The following is a 23,930-nucleotide window of genomic DNA, read 5'->3' as shown; positions in this document are numbered from 1 at the left end:
GAGACGCCCCAATCCATGCCCACAACAACGAAGGAAGCGTTACTTGATTAGGGCGGAGTGCAGTACGGCGGCCTGACCGGAGCGACTTGCGCTGTGGTGGCAGGCAGCGGCTGACGGAATCGGCGGCTTGCAAGGCTGAGGGCGGTGAAGATTCGTCCCCAACACCCTACCGGGTGATCCCAGAGCTCTCCAGAAGGAAAGACGGACTCTTGAACTTACATAACACGGCAACAGCGAAGTCTACTGGCCCAGACATTAGTGTGAGTGGTTAAAGTGGTGTTGGCCCGGATGTGCATGCAATCCCCCCCCTGCTGCCTAACCCGTTGATACCCTCTCCAACACACTGACAACACGGCAGCAGCACGTGGGGGCCACATGACAGCGCGACGTGCTGGCAGCCCATGAGTCAGGTCTGCCGAGTGATCCAGACCTTAATCTGCCCAGTTATACCCTGCGGACACAGCTCATAGACAACTCTATAACCTAGAGGAACACAGTATAACAACCGGCTTCTGAGGCGGCTGTCTGCCCGACACTTTACCCTTTGTGGGATTACGATGCAGGAATCCACGCCATAGTGGGGAGCAATGGACCAGGAGCAGTAACCCAACTCCAGAAGCGGCGGTCCAAAGGGGTCAGAGGCAGGAACAGGTCGCGCTAACACCCACCGGAGACGAAGAGGGCAAGTGTGACAAAATACCCCCTGGTAAATACGCACGAGCGAGAGGAGAAGTAGCAAGACCCAGCACAACCCTCCTAACTTGCACGACCAACCAGCGTAACTGCGCTAGGGGGGAAGTAACCGACCACTCGCTGAGGTGAAAATGGCAGGGAGAGGACCCAAAACAAATGCCTCTCAAGCAAAACTGGACAAATATGCTTTTGAAAAGAACTCGGCGACCCACTCAGAAGGGCGCACGCCCACAGGGAAAAGCCCAGAAGGGGATAGTGCAGGGGGGAAAAAAATTACATTGGAAGACATCATTAAGGCACTAACCGGCGTACAAACTACGGTGGGCTCTATTTCAACCGACGTTTCTTTGCTTCGAGCCGACTTACACAAAATGACGGACAGAGTGAAGGAAGTGGAAACTGTGACGAAGTAGCTGGTAACAGACACATAGGAGTTACAATCCGCTGTCTCCCTCCTCCAAAAAGAGAGGACAAACTGTTAACAGAAAAACTTGATGATCAGGAAGGAAGGACAAGACGGAGCAACGTACGTATAGTTGGCATTCCAGAGACGGAAGGTAAACAAGCGATGGATCTCTACGTAGAGGAACTGGTGAAAACCAGGCTCCAACCCAAGGGACTCTCAAACTTCTTCTCCGTCAAGCGAGCACCCCGGGTGCCAGGCGGTAGGCCGAAACCAGGGGCCCCCCCGCGACCGGTACTCGCAAAGCTGTTTAATTTTAGAGACAGAGACGCCATTCTCCAGGCGGCAAGAGTCGCTCCACCCATACGGATACATAACTCTCCAGAAACCTTTTTCCCGGATTACACTGCAGCAGTATCTAGACGCAGAAGGAGCTTCCAGGAGGTGAAACTACTACTAAGAGCCCGAGAACTGCTGTACTCTATGATCTTCCCTGCGAAGCTTCGAGTGGTTGCAGATGAACAGACGTGGTTCTTCGAAACGCCGGTAGCAGCCCAGGACTGGATTGACTGATGGCGAACGGTGGGGCATCAGAATCGCGGGAGCGGGCATCGACAAGGTCGAGGGGAAGAAGAGGATGATCCGGAACTGCCAGAAACACGACACTCAGGCTCGGAGCAGACGCTGAGCCAAGAGAAAGAATAGGGGGAAGGACGCGGCAACTACCACTGGATACTCTGTCGGTGGACTGGTCAGCAGAGACAAATAACTTGTAACGCATCCGAGGCTGGGCCGGCCGAGATGGCGGGCGGAGGTGGGCCCCGGAGGCTACGGAGGGCTGAGGCCTCCACTGGACCTCTTACCCCGGACACGCAAGTACTATGTTGTGGGGAGGGAAGGAGCACTCTGCTGAGTTGGGGTGGCGGGTAGTTGCAAGTCCGCTAAGCAGGGAGGGTGGGGAAGTGATGGGGGGGAACAGTTGTTAGTTTTTGTTATTGGTTAGTAATGGTTAGTGGCAATGTTCAAATGGCAGCACAGCAATTGCAAGATAGGCTTCTAGCTCAGGCAATTTGCACTTGGTCAGTAATGATTAGTGGCAAGGATCAGGGGGGAGCACGACGCTCAACAGATAAACCCTTGGCTCAGGAGACACGGCACACACCAGAGGGGTGGCGTTATCACCCACAAGAAGGGCATGGGTTCAGTGTACTGGCTCGAGCCAATTACACTTGCTCGATGGAGCATCAGTCGACACCCCGGGGACTGGGACTCCCGTTACAGTCAAATGTCTTAGATGGCGTAGACTACAATCCCTAATGGCCCGGGAACCACGGCACAGACCACATCGATCGCCCCCTTACACTTTTAACATGGAAAAGTCACGGGACTGGGGTACAAAATAAAGAGGGGCTTGGTATTGCACGCACTAAAGCGTCATAGCCCGACGCTAGCGCTCCTCCAAGAAACGCATCTCACCGGAACAGCTTGTAAGGCGTTAACAGGTGGGGGTACAAGATGATTGCACACTCCGAATTTTCCTCAGGGTCCAGGGGAACCGGTATCCTGCTCAGGAAGACGTCGCCGTTTATGGTCTTGACTAAGATAGACGACCAAGGGCGATTTGCTGCAGTACAAGGCCAGTGGGAGTGCAGACTCCTAAATATAGTGTCGGTATACATACCGCCAGCACTCCATTCGATGGCCCTACCAGCGCTCGGCGACTTCCTGCTCGCACTCCAAGAAGGGGACCTAATCATAGGTGGGGATTTCAACACTACAATTGAGGCTGCGTTAGATAGATACCCCACATGACAGCAAACGCCTGGGCCCACACGCTTTCAGGGATTTATAGAAGCAATGGGTCTCATTGATATATGGCGGCACACCCACCCTAATACTCGTCAATACAAATATAACTCAGCGGTGCATAATAGTCTCTCCCTGATAGACTATTTTTTAACATTGGTCGCCAGCATTTCGGTTCACTCCCGATAGTGTTGACGCTCGCATGTCCAGGAAAAACGAGACGGCGGCACTATCCCATCTATCCGGGTTACCTTAAGGTTCCGGCCATTAAGAAAGAACTCCGTGCAGCAACAAAACACTATTTGAGGAAAACATGGCTTCGGTAGATTCTGCAGTAATATTATGGGAAGCGAACAAAACGGTGTTCAGGGGACAGGCCATTGCATCCATTACTGAACATAAGCTGTTACGTCAGAAGGAGCTGACGGACCTAGAACTGGCCCTTACAGAGGCGAATAAAGCTCACACACACCACCCAACTCCTGACGCAGCGCATACCTTGAAACTTTGCCAACGACAACACAAGATTATCTCGAACAACAGACCGTGACCAACATTACACTGACTAAACATAAGATTTATGATGTAGGGGACAAAGCAGGTAAAATGCTGGCGTGGCTGGACAGGAAGGGAGAGGGCACGAAGGGCATAAGTCAATTAAGATCACAGGAGGGGTCTCTACACTCACACCCAGAGGAAATAGTACGCTTATTAGCCGAACACTTCAGAGAGGTTTACACTCCAACTACGATACTGACAGAGGAGGAGATACAGGACTCCCTCGAACAGATTGAGATGCCGACTCTGACACCGGAGACGGCATTGGAACTAGAAGGGTAGCTAACTCTTGAGGAGCTACACACAGCGATTACTGCAGTGAAGTCAGGGAAGGCACTGGGACCCAATGGGATACCCATAGAATGGTTCAAGCAAATGTCGGACACACTAGGACCACCCCTGTTAGCAAAGTACAAAGAAAGTATGGAGGCAGCCAATCTTCTGCTGGACCAACGTATCACAATAATAGTGGCGATCCCAAAACCCGGAAAACCACCGACGGAATGTGCGCCATACCGCCCAATATGTTTCTTGAACGCTGAGGCAAAGATATTGGCGAAGTTATTGGCGAACAGGTTGATGGTCCATCTACCACATTTAATCCACCCAGACCAGTCAGGTTTTATGCCTCACAGGAATACAGCGCGCAATTAAAGGCGAGTGCAGGGGGCGCTGGCAAGGGCCCCACTACTAACAGACTCGACGGCGATACTATCATTGGATGCGAGAATGGAATTCGATATGGTTGAATGGAAATTTGTTTGGAGTACTAAAGCGTGTGGGTTTTGGCCCCAAATTCTGTGCATGGGTACGACTCCTGTACACCACGCCCGTGGCCTGGGTAACTGCTAATGGCCACTTATCAGAAGAAATACCGCTAGCACGGGGCACAAGGCAAGGATGCCCCTTGTCCCCACTACTTTTTGCATTAGTACTAGAACCACTGGCAACGCTGATTAGATCGACCCCGTTGCTTAGGGGCATCGACTGGAAGGAGGGATGGGAGGACCGACTGTCACTCTATGACAACGACATGTTGGTGTACCTCAAAGACCCGGAAAGCGGCATTCCGGAACTTCTTAATCTTTGTAATTCCCATGGGAGACTCTCGGGATACACGATTAACTGGACTTAATCAGTCATTTTCATCCTGAAGGGGCCTTCTCCGACGCTCCCTGCGGACTGCCCATTATTGCTAGCGGAAGATTACTTTAAATATTTAGGAATACACATTACCAGAACCCAAGCTGACTTTTTTGCTAAAAACCTGGCACCACCATTAGAGAGGCTGAAACGAGACGTGACACATTGGGCGTCACTGCCCCTTACACTGCTCGGTAGAGCGGCCCTGTACAAAATGAAGGCACTCCCCAGACTCCTCTACATCCTGGAAAACACGCCGGATACAGTCCCGCCCCGTTATTTTCAACAGGTGGCAGCACAAGTGGCACTCCTTCTATGGGGTAACCAGCCAGCCCGTATAGCTCAAGTGAAACTCCATAAAAGCTGGTACGATGGGGGAATCGCACTTCCAGACCTCCGATTGTACTATTGGGCGGCGCAACTTAAAATAATAAATCACTGGATCCACATACCCCAGACTGACCCAGTGTATAGGGCAGATAGGGAACAACTGGGAACAAATAACATGTTTAAAGTACAATATAACAAAGGTTCAGTCTCGAAGTTGGCTGGCCCTACTAAACACACGGCCCAGTTCAGGCACGCAGCACAAGCTAAATTGGGATGGAGAGGGGTGGTAACCAAACTGACCCCATTATGGGACACCAAGAGATTAGGGCTTTTGAGACGTAGTAAAGGTTTCACGCACTGGGATAATATAGGCATATCCACGGTGGGAGACCTGTGGGATAGGGGAACGGTGATGCCCTTTGAGCAATTACAACAGTACCAACTAGGCGCGAATAAAAAATTTAGATACATACAAATACGACACGCCTTGCTAAAAGTGATACCGCCAGAGACAGAATTACCAGAGGCCTCCACGATGGAAGACCGGCTACTCACAGAGTTCATGGAGAAAAGGGCCACCTCATTCACATATCGGAAATTACTAAATAACTCACCAGACCCCACAGCCACACTTAGAACCAAATGGGCAACAAAAGTGGGAGAATTCCCATGATCAGGAATGGCAGGAAGCACTAGCGTCGCCTAAAGAGGTGGGAATATCTAGTAGGCTCAGGCTGGCGCAACTTAAGGTCCTCCATCCATATACTACACGAGAACCACCTTACACAAACTGCAAAGAGCAACACACCCATTCTGCCTCAGGGGGTGTGGGGAGGAGGGAACCTTTTTACACACTATTTGGGATTGTCCGGTTTTGACAAGCTATTGGCGACAGGTAATGCGCACAATATCACAAACAACGAAAGTATCACTCTTACCAGACCCGAGGAGGTGTTTGCTAAATGTGTGGGAGCCTAACGACCTCTCGCGTTACATTCAGATTTGGGTTACGTTGGGATTGCTAAGCGTGATATTGCTCAGAAATGGGGGGCAGCGGAGATTCCAACTTTGGCATCATGGTGTAGAAATATGGACTTTACGATGATCACTGAACGAACAGCATATGCAACCAGGGGCAGCCCACGGAAGTGGAATAAAGTCTGGACAATGTAGAATCACTTTCGTGGAGACATATGTGACCCACTGCCGGAGTCCGAGGGAGAGAGTTCAGACGAGGAGGAAGAAGAAGGGTGAAGAATTAGTTGTGGGTTATAGGAAGGGTAAATTAGAGGATGATAGGGTCTACACACAGTTAACATAAACGGCCGTGAATGTATTATGTGATTTAATTGTACTTAGAAATTGCCTGATTTATGCCATGATATGTACTGCCACTTTATTGTTTTAATAAAAACATTTTTTTTTAAAAATGAAAAGAGGGAGACACATGATGTTCGAGTTTGGAAACTGTAACCAATCATTAAAGTTTCAGCATTATTAAGATGTGAAACAGTTGATATCTATACCCTTAATAATTCAGGGTGCAGTACAAATAAAAATATCATTTCATTAGGACAACTATATGATTTAAATCACTTCTAATACAATACAGAAAGTTCACTAGAGTTTCAGGCCCACTTTAGCTCGTAAAAAGCTAATTGCTAGCAAGAATCTGCTAATGCCAAAGACAATGACCTGTGTAGTATCAGTTTTTAGGATCCTTTCCGCCTCTTTATATGATCTCACGCCTAGATTTAAACAAAGCGGTTTGATCCATCTTTTCCTAGCTACAGCATAAACAGGACAAAAGAAAAGGATATGCGACTCATCTTCTTTGGCTTTACCTGAGCATAAAGTACATAAAACATCTGTCTTTCCAGTATGATTACTGGACCATCTTGCTATAATTGTATTAATATTCAATACACCATATCTATATTTCATATATAGTGTTCACTTCTCACAACCCATGGAGGTTACGAAAGTTTTCTGTAACGCTGCCCTCTTAATTGATGGTAAACCCTGGCATTTTTCTTCATTGTCTTTGTATGGGGGTGGTGGGATCGCTTCCCCCTCTCATGGTATTTCTGACAACCAATGTCCTTCTTTTTCCCCAGACTATGAATGAATTCTGGATGGTGGTGCCGGTAGGGATTCTTACCCACAGAGGACAGATATTGCGGCTCCTGGCGGTGTGAGAGTTCCTGATGGTATTTCCACCAAGAAAAACAGTTGTAGTACTTTCAGTGGGGAATTATCGGAAGACTCCCAACAAAATCCTGATGTGAGCAGTGCAACTCTTGAACATAATAGTCTTGATATTGACAATGTTTTCCCTTCTAGTAGCACTGTTAGAAAGAAACCTATGGTGAACAGATACAGTAGAGTTGTCAAACCACAAGCTAAGTTACACAACTTTGTGTGTGACAAACGCCATTGGTTCCGCCTTCCTCATTGAGAAGGAGATGTGCTATGTTGTACATCCTTATGTTATATTATCCTGCTCCGCTTTGCCTTTTGCCTGGTTATGGCCTCGCACTGCTTCTCCTGCCGCATGCCCATGCCCAAGTGTTCTATGACATCCTACTCTTCTAGGGTAGAATCTTGGGCATGGGTGACGGTTGGAGTGGCAGTTGCTGTGACTTGTAATCCCGGTAAAGACGTGCTCTCTGGTGTCAGCAGCATTTCTTTAATAAAGACTGTGAACTTACCTTTCGCCTCCTTCGAGTCTTTATAGCAGGGTCACCTATATCCGTTTGTATTTGATCTGGTAATACATACGATGCAGCACTTTGAGCTGTACTCATTTTAAGCGAGACGGGATCGCCACCTCCCTGGCCGATGACAATGCGTTCATCCAGTCTGAGTCCTCTATGTCCCCCAGTTCCACCTCCCATTTGCTACGCAAGACTACAGACTACTGTGGGATCTGGGAGATTATTTATTAATTTACGATATGTCTGTGATATGGCTGTTTTGTCCATGTGGTCTGTGAGGAGTCTATCTTCGAGGGGTGAAGCGTCAGCCAGTTTAGTGCCCGGGGGGATATCGCTTTGAAGTGCGTGTCTGATTTGGATGTAACGGTATAATTCCGAGTCAGCCACTCCGTATTTCTCTTGAAGTGCTGTAAACTGGATGATTTCCCCTCTTACCCACAGATCGCCAATACTTGTGATGCCTATTAGGTCCCATTGTTTGAACCCTTTAGTGTTTGCCAAGGTGCCCAGTCGGCGTGTCTCCCAGAGTGGAGTGGCCAATGTAAGCTTCCCCTCCCAACCCAGAGCTCTCTGCGCAGTGTGCCAAATTTTGATTGTGTGGGCCGTAGGATCTGTCAGGGTGTGACGTCTCTTGGTTGTGTAAAGGGCCTTCATCAAGCGATCTACCGGCAGCATTTCCCTGTCTAATCGGTATGGTGGGTCGTCGTGTGGTGCATGAAGCCATTGATTGATGATCGCTAGCTGTGCAACCCAGTAATACAACTTGACGCTTGGTAGGGCTATTCCCCTGTCATACCAACTGCGTATCAATTTGGAATGTGCTATGCGAGCCGGTTTCCCATCCCATAATAAGGAAGCGACTTCCGCATCTATGGCCTTAAAATACGAGTGTGACCGGGAAAGGGGTATTTTGGAGTGCGTATAGGAACCAAGAGAGTGCAAGCATTTTCAAAAGTGCTGCCCTTCCCAGCAGTGTCAGCGGGAGGGACCGCCTATGTGAAACGTCGGCCTTCAGTCTCTGTAGGGGTCTCATCAGGTTTTCTTCCACAAATACATTGTCCTGGGGGTGAAATATATTCCTAAGTACTTAAATCCCCTGGTCACAATTTGCAAGGGTCAGTCTAGGGGAAGTGTTGGCATTGGGCCTTGCAACGAATAGAGCTGTGATTTCGACCAATTTATGGTATAGCCTGACTTCTCCCCAAATGCTGTGAGGATATCTAAGAGGGCCTTCAGGGACTCTGTCGGGGATGTCAAATATATCAACACGTCATCCGCGTAAAGGGAGATTCGGTCTTCCCAGCCCGCCTCCCATGTTAGCCCCCGGAGCAATGGCGTCATGCGTATCCAAGTTGCGAGAGGTTCTAGTATTAGGGCAAAGAGGAGCGGTGAGAGCGGGCAGCCCTGCCGTGTCCCTCTACCCAGTGCAATCTCGCATGATATATGACTATTTGCCACCACATGTGCCAGAGGTGCTGTGTACAGCAACCTAATCCACCCACAAAATTTGGGGCCAAAACGCATCTTCCGAAGCACTGCGAATAGGAATGGCCATTCCACGAGGTCGAACGCCATTGTCGCGTCTAAGGAAAGGATGGCCGCATCGTCTTGGAGCAATGGGGTATGGGCCAGAACCCCATTGAGACGCCGCAGATAAAGGGAAGTGTTACGGCCAGGCATAAAGCTGGATTGGTCCGGGTGAACTAGCGCCGTAAGATGGGGCAGCAGTCGCAATGCAAGTGTTTTCGCCAATATCTTTGCTTCTGCGTTTATTAGGGATGTTGGTCAATAAGAAGAGGGTTGCTCCGGAGGCTTCCCCGGTTTGTGTATCGTCACAATAGTGGCCAACCTTTGGTCCCTGGGTAGCGTCCCCTGTGTTAGGCAATCAGTGTACATGGCTATCAGATGGGGGGTTATCTTACTTGCCACCTTTTTATAGAGTTCCACTGGTAAACCATTGGGCCCCATTGCCTTGCCTGTGTGCAGTGCCGCCAGTGCCTTTCCCACGTCCTCTGCCGATAAGTCGGCTTCGAGTGTTTCCATATCTTCTATCGATAGAGTGGTCAGTGGTTTGTCATCTAAAAACTGCATGCACTCCTCTTCTGTCGCTGCTACTCGCGGTGTGTATACCCGCTCATAGTAGGTTGCTAACTCTTCCACAATCAACTGGGGATCTGTCGTTAGTGTACAGTCCTCTAGCGTCAGTTGGGCAATCCACCTATCCGCCCTCTCCTTCTTTTCAAGCCATGCGAGCATTTTCCCCGTCTTGTCCCCCAGTTCGTATACCTTGTGCATGGTGTCAGAGTGCCTCGCCTTTGCCATGTCCTCGGCATATGCCCTGAATTCCTGAGCTGCTAATGTCAGGGTCTGTGCGGTGGTCTCGTTTTGGTCCATGGCGTGAGCCCTTTCCGACTGCAACGCTGCTGCTTCTAAGGATTCAATGGTTTGTTTTTGTTCCCGCTTGTGTCGGTCGATAGTAGAGATGGCTTTCCCCCGGATGACTGATTTGTATGCCTCCCAAAGCGTGCATGGTGAATCTACTGTCGCTGTATTTTCGGCAAAGTAGTGGTCAGTGGTTGTTACTAGGGCCGTAGCAATTTTACGGTTCTGGAGGTAGCCGGGATATAGGGGGTAGATTCTCTGTCTTTTTGGGAGCTGTGTAGTGTAGGTAAGTTGTATCGGGGAGTGGTCCAAGATCCCCCTTGCTAAGTGCTCAATCGCTGTGACCTCCTCCGGGGCTATCGCTAATGTCAGCATATAGTCTATACAGGAGAGACTATTATGTGCTCCCGAATAGAAGGTGAATTGCTGTTCTGTGGGGTGTTTGAGTCTCCACATGTCAGTTAATCCCATGGCGTCAAGGAAGTCCCTAAGGGCCTGATTGGATCTATTGTCCTCTCTGGGTGGGTTACGGTCGATGGCTGCATCACATACCGCATTAAGATCCCCCCTAAGATCAGTTCGCCCTCGGGTAAGTCTAGTAATAGTTTTCCAAGATCGTGTAAAGCTGTCTGGTGAAGTGTCGGGGGGGATATACACTGAGAACAGATTATAGATGCGCCCCTCCCATTGAAAAGTAAGTGCGGCGAATCGCCCATTGTCATACTCCATGTTTTCGTGACCATCAGCGGAGAGCTTTTATGAATTAGGATACCAACCCCCCGGGATCCTGAGGAAAATTCCGCGTGCGCGGCCATTTTCAACCCCCATCGGTTTAGTGCTTTACTTGCCATCCCCGTCAAATGTGTTTCGTGAAGTAATACCACCACGGGGGGACCTTTCTTTTTAGATATTGCAGGACTAGACCCCTTTTAATTTTGTGGCCCAACCCGTTCACATTCCATGATATGACAGTCAGGGGACGGGTGACCATTCGTGGTGTCTGGGAGCTATGTCCCGATACTTTGCTTCTTGGCATAGCGTTCGTGAGGTGGACTGTGTCTTACGGTCTCTTTGTTCATCACCTGCAGCGTGAGGGCACTCCGTCTGTACGGAAGCCCGAAACCTTATCAGTAAACCATATCTTTGTTCGCACCCCCAGTGCCCGTGTCCATGTTAGTGTCGGTCTGAGGAGAGACTGTGTAACTTTAACCTACAAACAAAATCGCACAAACTTTGCATTACATAAAACCCCTGCCCCGCACCCTGCCTCCCAGCCCGGCGGATCCAAAACCGTCTACCACTCCAACTGAGCAGAGCGCTTATATTCCCCCGTAACCTGCTTAACTTGTGAGGGTGAGACCTCGGTGACCCTTACGAAACCCCCCTCTTGGAATTAGTCCCGTCAGTGTACTTAGGTTCGATAGTTCCTACCTGCTGCAGTCTTCATTGTCTGTCCAGCAGTGTCTGCCGTATGCTGCGGCAGACTCCAATTTCACGTTACCCCCCCGCCACCCCCAGCAAAGCCTGCTTACGGGTCGCGTTTAATGTACATAACAGTGCCTCCGGGACTTCGGTTAAAACTTTAGTCCGTGGTCTGTGTTGAAATCGCCTGTAATGCCCATCCTTCAGTGTCCATCCACCGCGTGATGCCTTCCTTCATCCGGATCACTGCACGCCGTACCACGATTCCTGGGTCCACGTGCTGGCCGCCAGCCCTCCAGCCAGTCCCTCGCCTCCCCTGGGGACATAAAGAACCAAGTCTTTCCTTCTGATTCCACGCGTAGTCGTGCTGGAAAATCATTGAGTACTTGATTTCTCTGGTGCGAAACTCCTTCTTCACCTCTGTGAAGCTCCTCCGCTGTTGCGCCACGGCCGCTGTGTAATCAGGGTAAAAGGTGACTTCCGAATTCTCGATCTTGATTGGCGGGGCAATCCGTGCGGCTTGTAATATGGCGTCACGGTCACGAAAGTTAAAAATGCGTGCCAAAATAGGGCGTGGTGGATTCCCTGGACGCGGTTTACCTCCCGGCACGCGGTGCGCCCGTTCCACCGAAAAGTAATTAGATAGACCTAGTGGTTGAAGCTGGTTTTGAATTATGTCCTCCACAAAGAGGTCAAGGGCCGGACCCCCGGCTGTCTCCGGCACGCCAACCAGGCGTACATTGTTGCGTCGGGATCTACCTTCCTGCTCGTCCAGCTTAGTCTTCAGCATGGCGTTTCCTGCTCCAGTGTGCGCACTCTGACCTGTAAGTCCGCCGTGTCCGCCGAGAGCCCAGTCTCTGTTTTCTCCACTGCTCCCAATCGGTCTGATACTTTGGCAAGGTCGGCTCGCATGAAAGAAATGTCCGTGGAGATTGTGCCCATGGAGGATTGCATCGTCTGCAATGTCGCCATTACATCTTTGAGGGTGATCTCACCGTTGGCGCCAGGGCTGTGGGGCACGTGGGTGGATGGCTGCGGCGCGTTCACTTTCGCCAAGTCCGCGATGTCTTTGTTGTAGGCATATTTTCCAGTCGAGGAGCCTGCCACGCCCGTGACCCCCTGCCGCTCATTGTTGCTTGCCGTGGCGGACTTTAAATTGGTCTACATGGGGCTGAGGAGTAGTAGTATGCCACTCGGTTTCTTCGTCGCCCTCACCACGTCTGTGCCGTCCTGGGACCAGAGCCGAGTATTCTCGTCCGGCACCCCCCTATCTGGGCCTTCGCCTTTCACGTCGCCTCTCTATTGGGGGCCCCTGGATGTCTATGAGTGGCTCTGGCCTCTGCGCCTCAAACGTTAGTAGGCACGCCTGAGCAGTGTGTCTGCGATTACATGGAGGCCTGTGCAGCAGCTCCTCCCGGGTTTTACACTGGCACCGAGTACCTCTTATGGTTGTGAGGCATTACTGCCGGGTGAACCCCTTTGCTTATGGGGCCGGTGTGTCCTTGCTCCACTCAGGGGGGGTTGCCGTTTGCAGCGGGGCAGTGAATGGCCTCCGCTTACCTCCTCAATGGCCCCGGGGGAGTCTTAGGCTGCCCGCTCCGCACCCAGCCCAATTCCGGGCCTGCTCGTGTCCGCTTCAGATGCAAGAGTGCTCCCCCACCATGGGCTGATGTCATCGAGGGTCCCGGTGCGCGGCGCCGGCCCCGCAGCTGCTACTGAAGTGTGGCGCCCTTCCCGCCACACTAGCCTCTGGGTCTCCGTCTTAATTTAGTCCCCGGCTCCGGCGGTTATAGCAGACCGCGATTTGCACAGCAGTGGAACTTGGCCGGGGCAGGGCGCCCGCGACGCTGGCAGGCTCTTCTCATAGCGGAGATGCTCCGGTTTCCAATCTGCTGCAGTGGCGCTGTTTTCGGGCAGGATAATTACGCAGATTTCGTGGGGAAGTTCGTCGGTTCACAGAGCTCTCCTAAGCTGCGGCCATCTTGGCTGGACGCTAGCCACGCCCCCCAGACAGCAGTTTTAAACAATGTTATATTATTTTTTTTGCCTGCCTAACAAGCAGTGTACAACCCATGTAAATATCAAGGGAATGTGCTTTAAAGGACAAAACTTCTGGCTCCAGTCGCACTCCCAATGCTTAATTTGTAACCTTGCAACTGCCGGGACTTTTTTAGGCAGCAGCTTCAGGCAACATACTTCTTTTTTAGCCTGCCTAACAGGCAGCGCACAACCCATGTAAATATGAAGGGAATGTACTTTAAAGGACAACACTTGTGGCTTCAGTCGCACTCTCAATGCTTAATTTGTAACCTTGCATCTGCCAAGGCTTTGAATAGGCAGCAGCTTCAGACAACATAGTTCTTTTTTTAGCCTGCCTAACAGGAAGCAAACAACCCGTGTAAATATGAAGGGAATGTGCTTTCAAGGACAAAACTTCTAACTGTACGAGCTCGGAAACCAGGTTCCATTCTCAAATGTTGCTCAATAGGGTGTGATTTTGCACAAATCAGTTTATTTCCCTACACGCATTTAACAATACAGGTGTCCTGGACTGCAGCTTAAGTATTTCTGTTGATTTTAGGTGCTCCTGTTGAGCAGCAGAAACCACAAGCTCATATTTAGCACTTCACTTTCCCCATGTTTAAAATACCACTACATACATAAAGCACGGTTTTAATGTAATATTTTTCTCAACAGCGTCTGATTTTGGACAAAGCACTTAATCTCCCTATATTTTTTAAAGAGTAACATAACAATGTTGTGTAGAAGGATGAATTAGGTGGTCTGTGTTTTTTTGGTGCATCGAGTGAACAGTACATATTTAATCTTTAATGGGCTACACAACTTACTTTTAAATTAAAGTCCTGCTTTAACTTAATGGACGGTTCATGGTTTTTATTTTAATAAGTTAAATGCATTGTTGTGGCTCACCGTAATATATTTTTTGTAAGCTTGCGATACACATCAAAACATATGTAAATATATTTAAAGCAAAAAAAGCTGGAGCTGTATTTAGGTAGCAGCTTTATCCACGTACTTTTCTTTCCCCTGAGTTTATCATCCTGTTGTTTTCTGTAGGTTACTGATCTGCATCCCACATTACGATCTGTACAACAAGGCTTCTTTTCACTTCATTAGCTCGTCCTGGTTTGCTTTCGCAACTGTAGGACCCATGCTAAGTTTTCACACAACAGCAGACTTTTAGGCTCCTTTTTTCCCAGAACAAATGCCAATGCACTAGGATTTAGTCACACCGCTACACAAGGCAGCATAAAAACAAAAATTTTGAGCTCCACCTATGTAACTTTAAACTTGTACTCCAGCTTTACGGTACATTTATAGCTTTTATTTAAATTAGGGAGATACATTGCTTTGGCTCAACTCAACATATTTAAACGTCCTTTGGTAAAATAAAATAAATAGTGGCGTGGTCCAGCTGCACTCCCAATGGTTCATTTGTAACCGAAGAACTGCCAGGGCTGTTTTTAGGCAGCATCTTTTAATGTCCTTCGGTAAAATAAACAAGCATTTGCAATGCAACAGGTCTCACATTTACGTGAGTCTGAGCTATTGACATCGCAAATAACGATTGTGACCAAATGGTCCACAGAATTGCTACCTCTATTAAGAGGCGCAAACTTGGATCTGTAGAAGGCCTTCTCCAATTTTGTGTACCTCCTCTACTCCAACCATACAGGCATGGTAAATGTAAATGTCCAGTATTTGTAAAGTGTGAAAAAGTACCCGAGTGCATGAAGCCGCTCTGGGCAGTCGGGAAAATTAAGTGAGCTCTTGAACAGAGTCACATGGTGCTGGGCTGATCTGCATGCCGGCACCGGGGATCGAACCGTGAACTCCATGGCCCGGAGTCAGCCACCCTGGCCGCTGCCACACACCTCTTCCCTGGTATGGTGGTGGACTGAACAATTTATTGGAGAAGTGTGGGTGGAGGGGAAGAGCGGTTTGCCTCTAGTAAATGCAGCTGCTAGAGGACAGTTGTAGTGACTCTGAAAAAATTCAGAAATTGTATTTGGAAGATTATGATATTATGTTTGATGCACAGTGTGGTTTCTAGCCTCACTACCATATGGAGTCAGTGTTACTGGCAGCACTTGATCACGTACACCCACCAATAAAGATGGTGTCAATGCTGTGATATTATCAGACTACGCTATAGCCTTTGACACTCCCGACCAGGGGGACTGTCCAACAATAGTTTCATCCTACTCTAAGTGAATGCACCATAAAGGTAAACATTATCCCCTCTGACATACAACTTCGGCAAAATGTCATGCTGTTTCACAGCGATCTGCTCTTTTGCTATATTTTAGTCATTTCCCAAGCCAACTTGTCTGCAACTTTGACCTTCAATTTTACATCCATGCAGACAACACCCAAATCCTCCTGAAAGTGAGTGTGGATAGGAAGGTCAGAGGCAGTTTTAAATACCTGATGGCGATCATCAACTGGCTGTTAAGAAACTGGTTAAAATTAAAAAGCAGCAAAGTAAATCTTAGTGGCTGATGGGAATGAAAACCTAAGGAATTCTAGATTATTTGCTAGTGCCCTTGGTGAATTCCTCAAATCATCCAGGGTTGTCAAAACATGGGCTTGAAGATTGATGCAGACCTAAATCTAATAGACCAGGTAGCAAAGTTAGCTCAGTGTTATCCTCCAACACAAGAAAACTATGGAACCTTTTGCTGTTGCTTGCTATGCGTGACGTATTACAACAGGGATGGCTTTGGTTAGAGTGCAATTAGATTATGTCAGGGCTTTATATTCAAGTGGCAAAAACGCTAATGAAGAGACTCCAAATAATCCACAAATATCCAGATTAATTAGTAAACCAGTCCAAAGATTCAACCATGCATCCCCAATAGTAAATGATGCCTTTCAATTTCCTCAAGGGGTTCTTTGAAGGTTATATGTCCTGAGCACAGAAGAATGTAAAATACTATTTTCCTTTATAAAGGAGAATTTTCTTATGATTCCAAAAGCACAAGTTCTTCAGTTTCTCTTTAGACACATATCTCACGGTTCACAGACTGAAAATTAAAAACAGATGTTTTCTCAGTTAAAGCTTCTAATTTTTGAAACAATTTTTTTAATAAAAAACTGCTGCATCATATTCCTGTTTCCTTTCAGAAAACATTTTAAAACATCACATCAATTTTCAAAGATGTATGTGCCCAGGTTACTGATATCTTGTTTGACTACTTCAGGAGTCAATTACCTATAGGGGTTTGCACTTTACAAATATAAAGTAGCACAACAATATTGGGGTTTGCCTCACTCAAGCCATAGTTACATTTCTGGATAACCTTGGCCTGAGTGGAAGACTAGAAATATGGTCTTGCTTAGTTTAGTTTTGGAGGAAAGCTGCATTCCAGTTCCCCAAATTTAAGACATCAGTTTTTTTTAGCTTAATTAGCTAATCCCAGAGAGGATACTCCGAGGTATAACTGTTTATCATCTGCATAATAATAGTGTTTTTCCACTGTCGCTTGAGATATAGTGCCCAGGAACAGAACAGAGTTTGAAAACAATGGGTGATAAAGTCAGGTCATGCAGCACCCCACCAGCCAGGAATCGTGAAAAATCAATACAAAACATACAGACTCTTTCCTTCAAAAAGGTTGAGAATCCCTTTAGCACAGCAGTTATAATTCCCACAAATTCATAAAACATGTACAGATGTTTAGTGGCAGACATCAAAAGTTTCTAAGTGATCTAGCAGAAACAAGAGGCAGACCTTGCCATGATCACAGAATGTCCAAACCCTGAGACAAACGTGTTTTTCTTTGAATACATCACCACATAATTTTATTAGCCCTTGTCATACATTTTTTACGTTATTTAGTCCTTGCGCATTTATGTTTTCTACTACGGTTACTTTAGGATTCTATGCTTTGTTATACATTTTCTAACTTTATAAAACCAGCTATTAATTCTGATTAGCAATTCTCATTTGTTTATACCAATGGTATAAAGAATAGAGAGAAAAGACCGGGAAAAGCAGGAAACAACAAAAATACTATGCTGGTATAAACAAGAAAGAAGACAGAACTACGTGAAGAACAAATACATTTACAGTGATTCTTTAAGGAAGTTCAGTACCTTTTGCTTTGGTGTCAACCTCATCTCCTGGCAAACCCAGCCGCTTCCTTCCAAAATTTGGTCCAAGGGGCTTAAAAGGTGCCCTTGCTGACTTCAAATTTCTTTTGTTTTGAAAGAATAAAGTAGAAGATAGGGAATCTGAGGCTGTAGGAACAACATAATCTGTAAGAGTGTCCATACTACTTCCAGTCAGCCAATTGAAACTTCTCCCACCTAGAAATAAAGAAATATACCAGATGCATAAGCAAAAGCTAAAAATGTAGGCAAAATAATTACAACCTATACAATTCATTTATAAAAATGTTTTATCTGATTATTTCTGCCCCATGGAAAGCGAGAGGACACTGCCATAGCATATAGTGTGTGATGATTAGGTACATAAAATAAAAGTGTCTAAAATAAGCACATTTGTTGAATCTGTAAACATCAAACGTTTCCTCATCAGGAATAAAAAGAGTCAGCTACCACTATCTTCATCAGCTGCTTCAGGACATAAAAATGCATCCAAAGAAAAAGAAAGCAAATAGTGGCAAACTATTCGCAGAAGAATGATCTGGGTAAAGCCAATCATTTTTATAACAGTATATTGAGTTCATGCCCACTGTCATCCATAACTTGTAATGTCTGCACATTTGAGAACCTATTTGTTTTCATTTGAAGATCTGTTATATAAGAACAAGTTACTTCCCTTCGGTAAGTAACATTAGTAGTGATAGATTCCTTACCTTAGAAGTACCCGCAGGCAGACTAGATCCCGAAGGTTTTCGTCAGCAGTACCCCTGCAAGTCGGAAGGTGGCGTCGTGCAGCTTTGCGTCCGTCGTTGGTGTCGTGGTAGCCGAGATGACTTCGCGGCAGCTACTTAGATGCTGCCCTTGTGCGCTGACGTAAGTTCTGTACACAACTTTCCGTGCCAGAAAAGCAGAGCCAGGCAAGATACTGACCACTGGTGCCTTGAAACTAGGGCCCTGAAAGGGATGACCTTAAACTTAGAAATCAGTTCGCACAACGGGGAGGATGGGTGGAGCGGTAAGGAATCTATCACTACTAATGTTTCTTACAGATATATAGTTACCGAAGGTAAGTTGTTTATCTGAAAGAAACACATAGTGATAGATTCCTTACTTTAGAAAGATACCCCAGCAATACGACCCCGGTGGTGGGTCTGCGGACCAAGATCACACCAGGAAGTCCCGGAGAACAGAACAGCCAAAGAAGCTGTCTTTCCGGACTTGGCTGTCCAGGCAGTAGTGCTTAGTAAAAGTGCGCAACGAGGCCCACGTACCTGCCTGACAGATGTCTTGTAAGGGGACACCACGTCTCAACACCGTAGTGGCAGCCGTCGCCCTGGTGGAATGGGCACACAGCCCCACGGGAGGCTCCTTTTTAGCCAGAGAATAACAGGCTTTAATACATGAGATAACCCATCGGGAGTTAGTCCACTTGTGTACAGCATGACCTTTCTTGGCACCATCTAAGCCAACAAAGAGCTGGTCATCCACCCGGAACTGTTGTGTGCGGTTCAGGTAAAATGAGAGCGCACGTTTTGGGTCCAGACAGTGGAGCCTCTCAATCTCTGGAAGGATGGGGAGGCGGAAAGAAGGTGGGCAAAGTGATGATCTTCCCAATGTGAAAGGCAGTGACAACCTTTGGCAGAAAGGATGGATGGTTTCTGAGCACAACCTTGTCCGGATGGACAGAAAGAAAAGGAGGTTTACAAGAAGGACCCTGGAGCTCTCTCATCCTCCTGGCAGAGGTGATGGCAACCAGGAAAGCTGTCTTCAGAGTCAGCAGACAATGAGGACTCAAAGGGAGCGCACATTAAATATGTAAGAACCAGATTCATGTCCCACTGTGGCATTACGAAAGGAATAGGAGGGAAAAGGTGAGTAATGCCTTTGAGAAATCTATTTACAACAGGGGACTTGAAAAGAGAGGGCTGATCAGGGAGCCTGAGAAAGGCCGCAATAGCAGAATGATAGCCCTTGATAGTGCCCAGAGCAGAGCCCTGTTGGGCCAAGGAAAGAAGGAACAAAAGAACTTCTGAAAGAGGGGCAGAAAGGGGATCCACAGCATTTGCTGTGCACCATGCCACAAATTTGTTCCACCTGCAGGCGTATACCAACTTAGTGGAGGGACGCCTGGCTGCCAGAATGACATCACAGACTTCAGGAGGCAAGTCAAAAGGAATCAACTGCCGCTGCTCAATCTCCACGCAAAGAGGTGGAGACTGGACAGGTTCGGGTGGAGGACTGTCCCCTGCTGCTGCGACAGAAGATCCTCCCGAGAGGCAGTCGGATTGGGGGATCGGTCGTCATACTGAGTAGCTTGTGATACCAAACTCTTCGAGCCCAGTACGGTGCCACAAGAATGACTTGGGCCCGGTCACGCCTGATTTTCTTCAGCACTCTGGGCACAAGTGGTACAGGTGGAAAGGCGTACAACAGACCGCAACTCTACTTGCGACGAAAAGCGTCGCCTAGCAAGTGCTACCTTGGAAATTCAAACGCGCAGAATTGCTGACATTGAGCTTTCTCTTCAGTGGTGAATACATCTAACCAAAGCTCTACCCACTGTTGAAAGAGACCTTGCGCCACGTCGGAGTGAAGACGCCATCTGTGATCCATCATGCACCTGCGGCTAAGTTCATCCGCCCTGGCGTTCAGTGAACCTAGATATACTGCGCACTGTTCACTGAAGAGAGCCTTCCTTATTTTAAACACTTTTTAATAAACAATGCATATTAACTTTCATATACATTACAATCGTATACCCAAAATCAGTTTTGTATATTCAATTATTCAAATCAGATTTTTTTTTACAAAACATATATATATATCTCATTAAAAAAACTTGTTACATTGTATTTCGATTCAACTTGTAGGTCATTCGATGTCTAAGTTGTCGACAGCTTGTTTGATGGAGCCAAATGCATTTCGGGACTTACCAGTCCCTTTGTCATGGGCCAATCTTGTAGCAGTCGTTATTCGAACGTGGAATTAGAAGACCATAATGACCCTGATGTAAATGCACCCAAGATGCTCCGTGCCTCTGTTCGCAGACGAAGCGGTCGAACACTATCTGATTGCTGCCGACTGGTCGATAACGACCGTAACTTCCCGTCAGTGTCTCTCCGCCAAATGTACGGCATTTGGTGGAGAGACACTGACGGGAGGTTATGATAGGGGACAAGAGATTTCAACGCAGGTATTTCCTCCTCAGGAATCATCAGATTCAATGGCCAAGACTTTCCATGATTAATTTTAAGTCCCGAGGCCAGCTCGAAGGACTGCAGCAAAGAAAGAATCGCTGGGAGAGAGGTGTGTGGGCGAGATAACGTGAGGATAAGGTCTTCAGCTAAAAGAGCTACTTTATGCTGTTGACCGCCATGGGGAATACTATGAACGACGGAGGCCTGGCGGATCATCATGGCCAGAGGTTCTACCACAAGGGAAAACAGCAGGGGAGAGAAAGGACAGCCCTGCGGGTGCCCCGTCGTATGGAGATGAAGTTCCTGAGTTGGCCGTTGACTCGCACCCGTGCTTGTGGGGAAAAGATAGTGGGCCATGATTCTGGCTATCATGAATTGGCATAGTCCAATTTTTTGTAGTACTGCCCGAAGGAAGGTCCAGTCCACCCAATCGAACGCCTTTTCTGCGTCGAGCGATAACAGACATGCCGGTATGTTCCAGTGTTGTACCTTACCTACAAGGTGCGCAATTCTACGAACATTGTCTGCCCCCTGGCAATGTCGAATGAAGCCAACCTGGTCTGGTTCAATGAGCCCAGGCAGGTGTGGATCTAGTCTCTTTACTAATACTTAATCCGTTCTGGTCTACAAGCTCTTTGCCGCTTTTTCTCTCATCCATTCTTGTTATCGAACTATGCTTGTTGATCAAGGGTCTTGAAATGCTACCACAAAGCAACCCTATGCGCCACACACTGTAAAACGTGGCCGGACCAATATGTGGGTTGTAGGTGACTTGCTGTGTAATGCGTACATGATCTATGTCACCACAGTCTCTCCACGCTTCCCTATACAACGCGGCCGGCCCTACATAGGGTTGTAGGTTTCAAGCTGTGTAAACAAAGTCCCTCCTTTTGATATATTTGCAATAATAAAACCGATTCAAACAAAGTATGACAAAAATGGTTTTATTGGTGCAACCGAAAAAAAACCACAAAAAAAATAACATCATGCATTACAGAAGGAGAGACTACAACTCCACTGTGCAACTGAAGGTGGAGATAAAGAACCTCACGACACAGGCGCTAGAAGAGGGTTGGATTTGTAAACAAGAATATGAAGTTCTTACATGTACATCTGAAAGAATGCCCATGATCTATGTTTTGCCTAAGATTCATAAAAGCTTAGAGAATCCCCCTGGCAGACCAATTATGTCAGTATGTGGCTCAATGTTGGAGCAACTAGCGAAATATGTTGGAACCTTTTTAAGACGCTTTGTGATAGAAACAAGGTAGTTTGTGAGGGACTCAATGGATCTTATCAGTAAAATAGAAAACCTGTCTTTCTATGCAGAAAAATAGCTATTGGTGTCTTTCGACATAGAAGAGCTATACACTAATATTCCGCAGAACGAGGCGCTAATAGTGTTGAGAGACACCCTGAATTAGAGAGAACAACCACACTCAGTACCAACAGAGTTTCTTACAGCAATAGCCAATTTGTGCCTTAAGAATAATTTCTTTACTTTCAAAAACAGTTTGTTTTTACAAATAAAAGGAGTGGCAATTGGGTGTTGCTTTGCACCGGAGATAGCGAATTTAGTGATGAATTGTTTTGAAAAAAAGTGGATATAAAGTCAAGAGAATCCCTTTCAGAGACACATAGGGAAATGGTTGCGATATATAGACGACATCATGATGTTGTAGGATATTGATTACAAGGGGCTACAATTGTTTCATGGATGGCTGAATGCAGGAACACCGGACTTGAAGTTCACAGTAGCACACAGCAAAGAAAAGCTTGATTTTCTGGATGTATGAATCAGGAACAAAGAGGGCACACTTGGGGTTAGCCTATATACTAAGCCTACAGACAGAAATACACTCTTGCACTGTGGCCATCCTAGGAGCTTGAAAGAGAAATTGCCCTATGGGCAATTTCTCAGAATTCTCAGAATTCACAGGAATTGTACCAACAAGCAAGACTACTTTGAGAATGCAGATAAATTAAAGACTAAACTAGTGGAGCGAGGTTACTCGACCAAACTGGTCTGAAATGCTCTCAAAAGATCGTGGTTTACACCAAGGGAGTTATTGGTCACAAGAACCCGTCCTGAGGCGAATCCACTCACATGCGTGTTGACGTACAATCCGAAAGCGAACACATTAAAAAAGATTATAAAAAGGAATTTGAGGATGATCAGACATCGGAGCATCCCCCAGCCGCTGTTTGCTATTCGGAGAGGTAGAAATATTAGCCAACAGACAGTTAGATCCACTAGACCTGGGGATTCAAAGAAAGATCCAAGAGGCATGCTTGGCCTCCCTTCAGTAGTTGGACATTTTAAATGTCACAATTGTGCTGCATGCCAAAAGACAATGGATTCTAAATCCATCATAAACGGATAAAAGGAACATCACGAAAGGATCTTTTTGAACTGCAATACCAAGAATGTAATCTACTGCCTCAAATGTCCATGTGGATTGTTCTATATAGGCCAAACCAGGCAAGCTGTGAAAATTTGCATCATTCAAAAGAAATCGAGAATAAGATGCAAAGTACAGGGCGCCCCTCTGGTCCAACATTATCAACCGATGGACCATAATGAAAATGAGATACAATGGTCTGTGCTGGTAGTGGTAATGAATGCAACTGGGGCTAATCTTCAGAGGAAGTTAGATAGATTGGAAGCAAGCATGATTGAGAAATATAGAACTGCCACACAGGGGCTAAATGAACATGATGAAATATGGGCATTGATACAGTCATCTTCCATGAAGGCTATAACTGTATCTGCATTATGATGATTTCATGAACAGATCGTTCTACCACTAATGCTGATGTTGCTGGTATCTGAGCTGTATAACTACTTGAACTAATCAGGGCAGTGATGTTGCAGGGCACCGGCACCAAGTTGGTGCAGAGCGTTACAATAATTAATGGAAATCCACAAGTGTTGGACATAGTGGCGTTCCATGCTGTGTACTCTTGTGTGTGGTTCTGATACAAGTACAATTACAGAACCGCAAGTCTGGGTTGTCACTTCCATTTTAACTAATCCGTCGGTTCGACAATACTCACTTTTGCCACCTCAGCGTGTGTGTGAGGAATGAGTGAGAACCACTGATTCTATAGGAGGCGAGGGCCTGAATATAAGAATAGTCCTGATGA

General features: G+C 47.0%; 1 protein-coding gene across 1 annotated transcript in view; it reads right to left on the bottom strand.

The window, feature by feature from the left end:
* The window catches only part of PRKDC (protein kinase, DNA-activated, catalytic subunit), a 3,158,350-nt gene that overhangs the window by 1,589,639 nt on the left and 1,544,781 nt on the right, over positions 1–23,930 (bottom strand). The window contains exon 59 of the mRNA XM_078687323.1: positions 17,575–17,787. Coding sequence (XP_078543449.1) covers positions 17,575–17,787 — 213 coding nt within the window. The remainder of the gene's footprint in view (positions 1–17,574; positions 17,788–23,930) is intronic.

Source organism: Lissotriton helveticus, chromosome 4_1 (assembly GCF_964261635.1).
Source record: "Lissotriton helveticus chromosome 4_1, aLisHel1.1, whole genome shotgun sequence".
NCBI classification, from domain to species: Eukaryota; Metazoa; Chordata; class Amphibia; order Caudata; family Salamandridae; genus Lissotriton; species Lissotriton helveticus.
The sequence above is the reverse complement of the archived record's forward strand: the minus strand, read 5'-3'. Positions and strand labels throughout refer to the sequence as shown.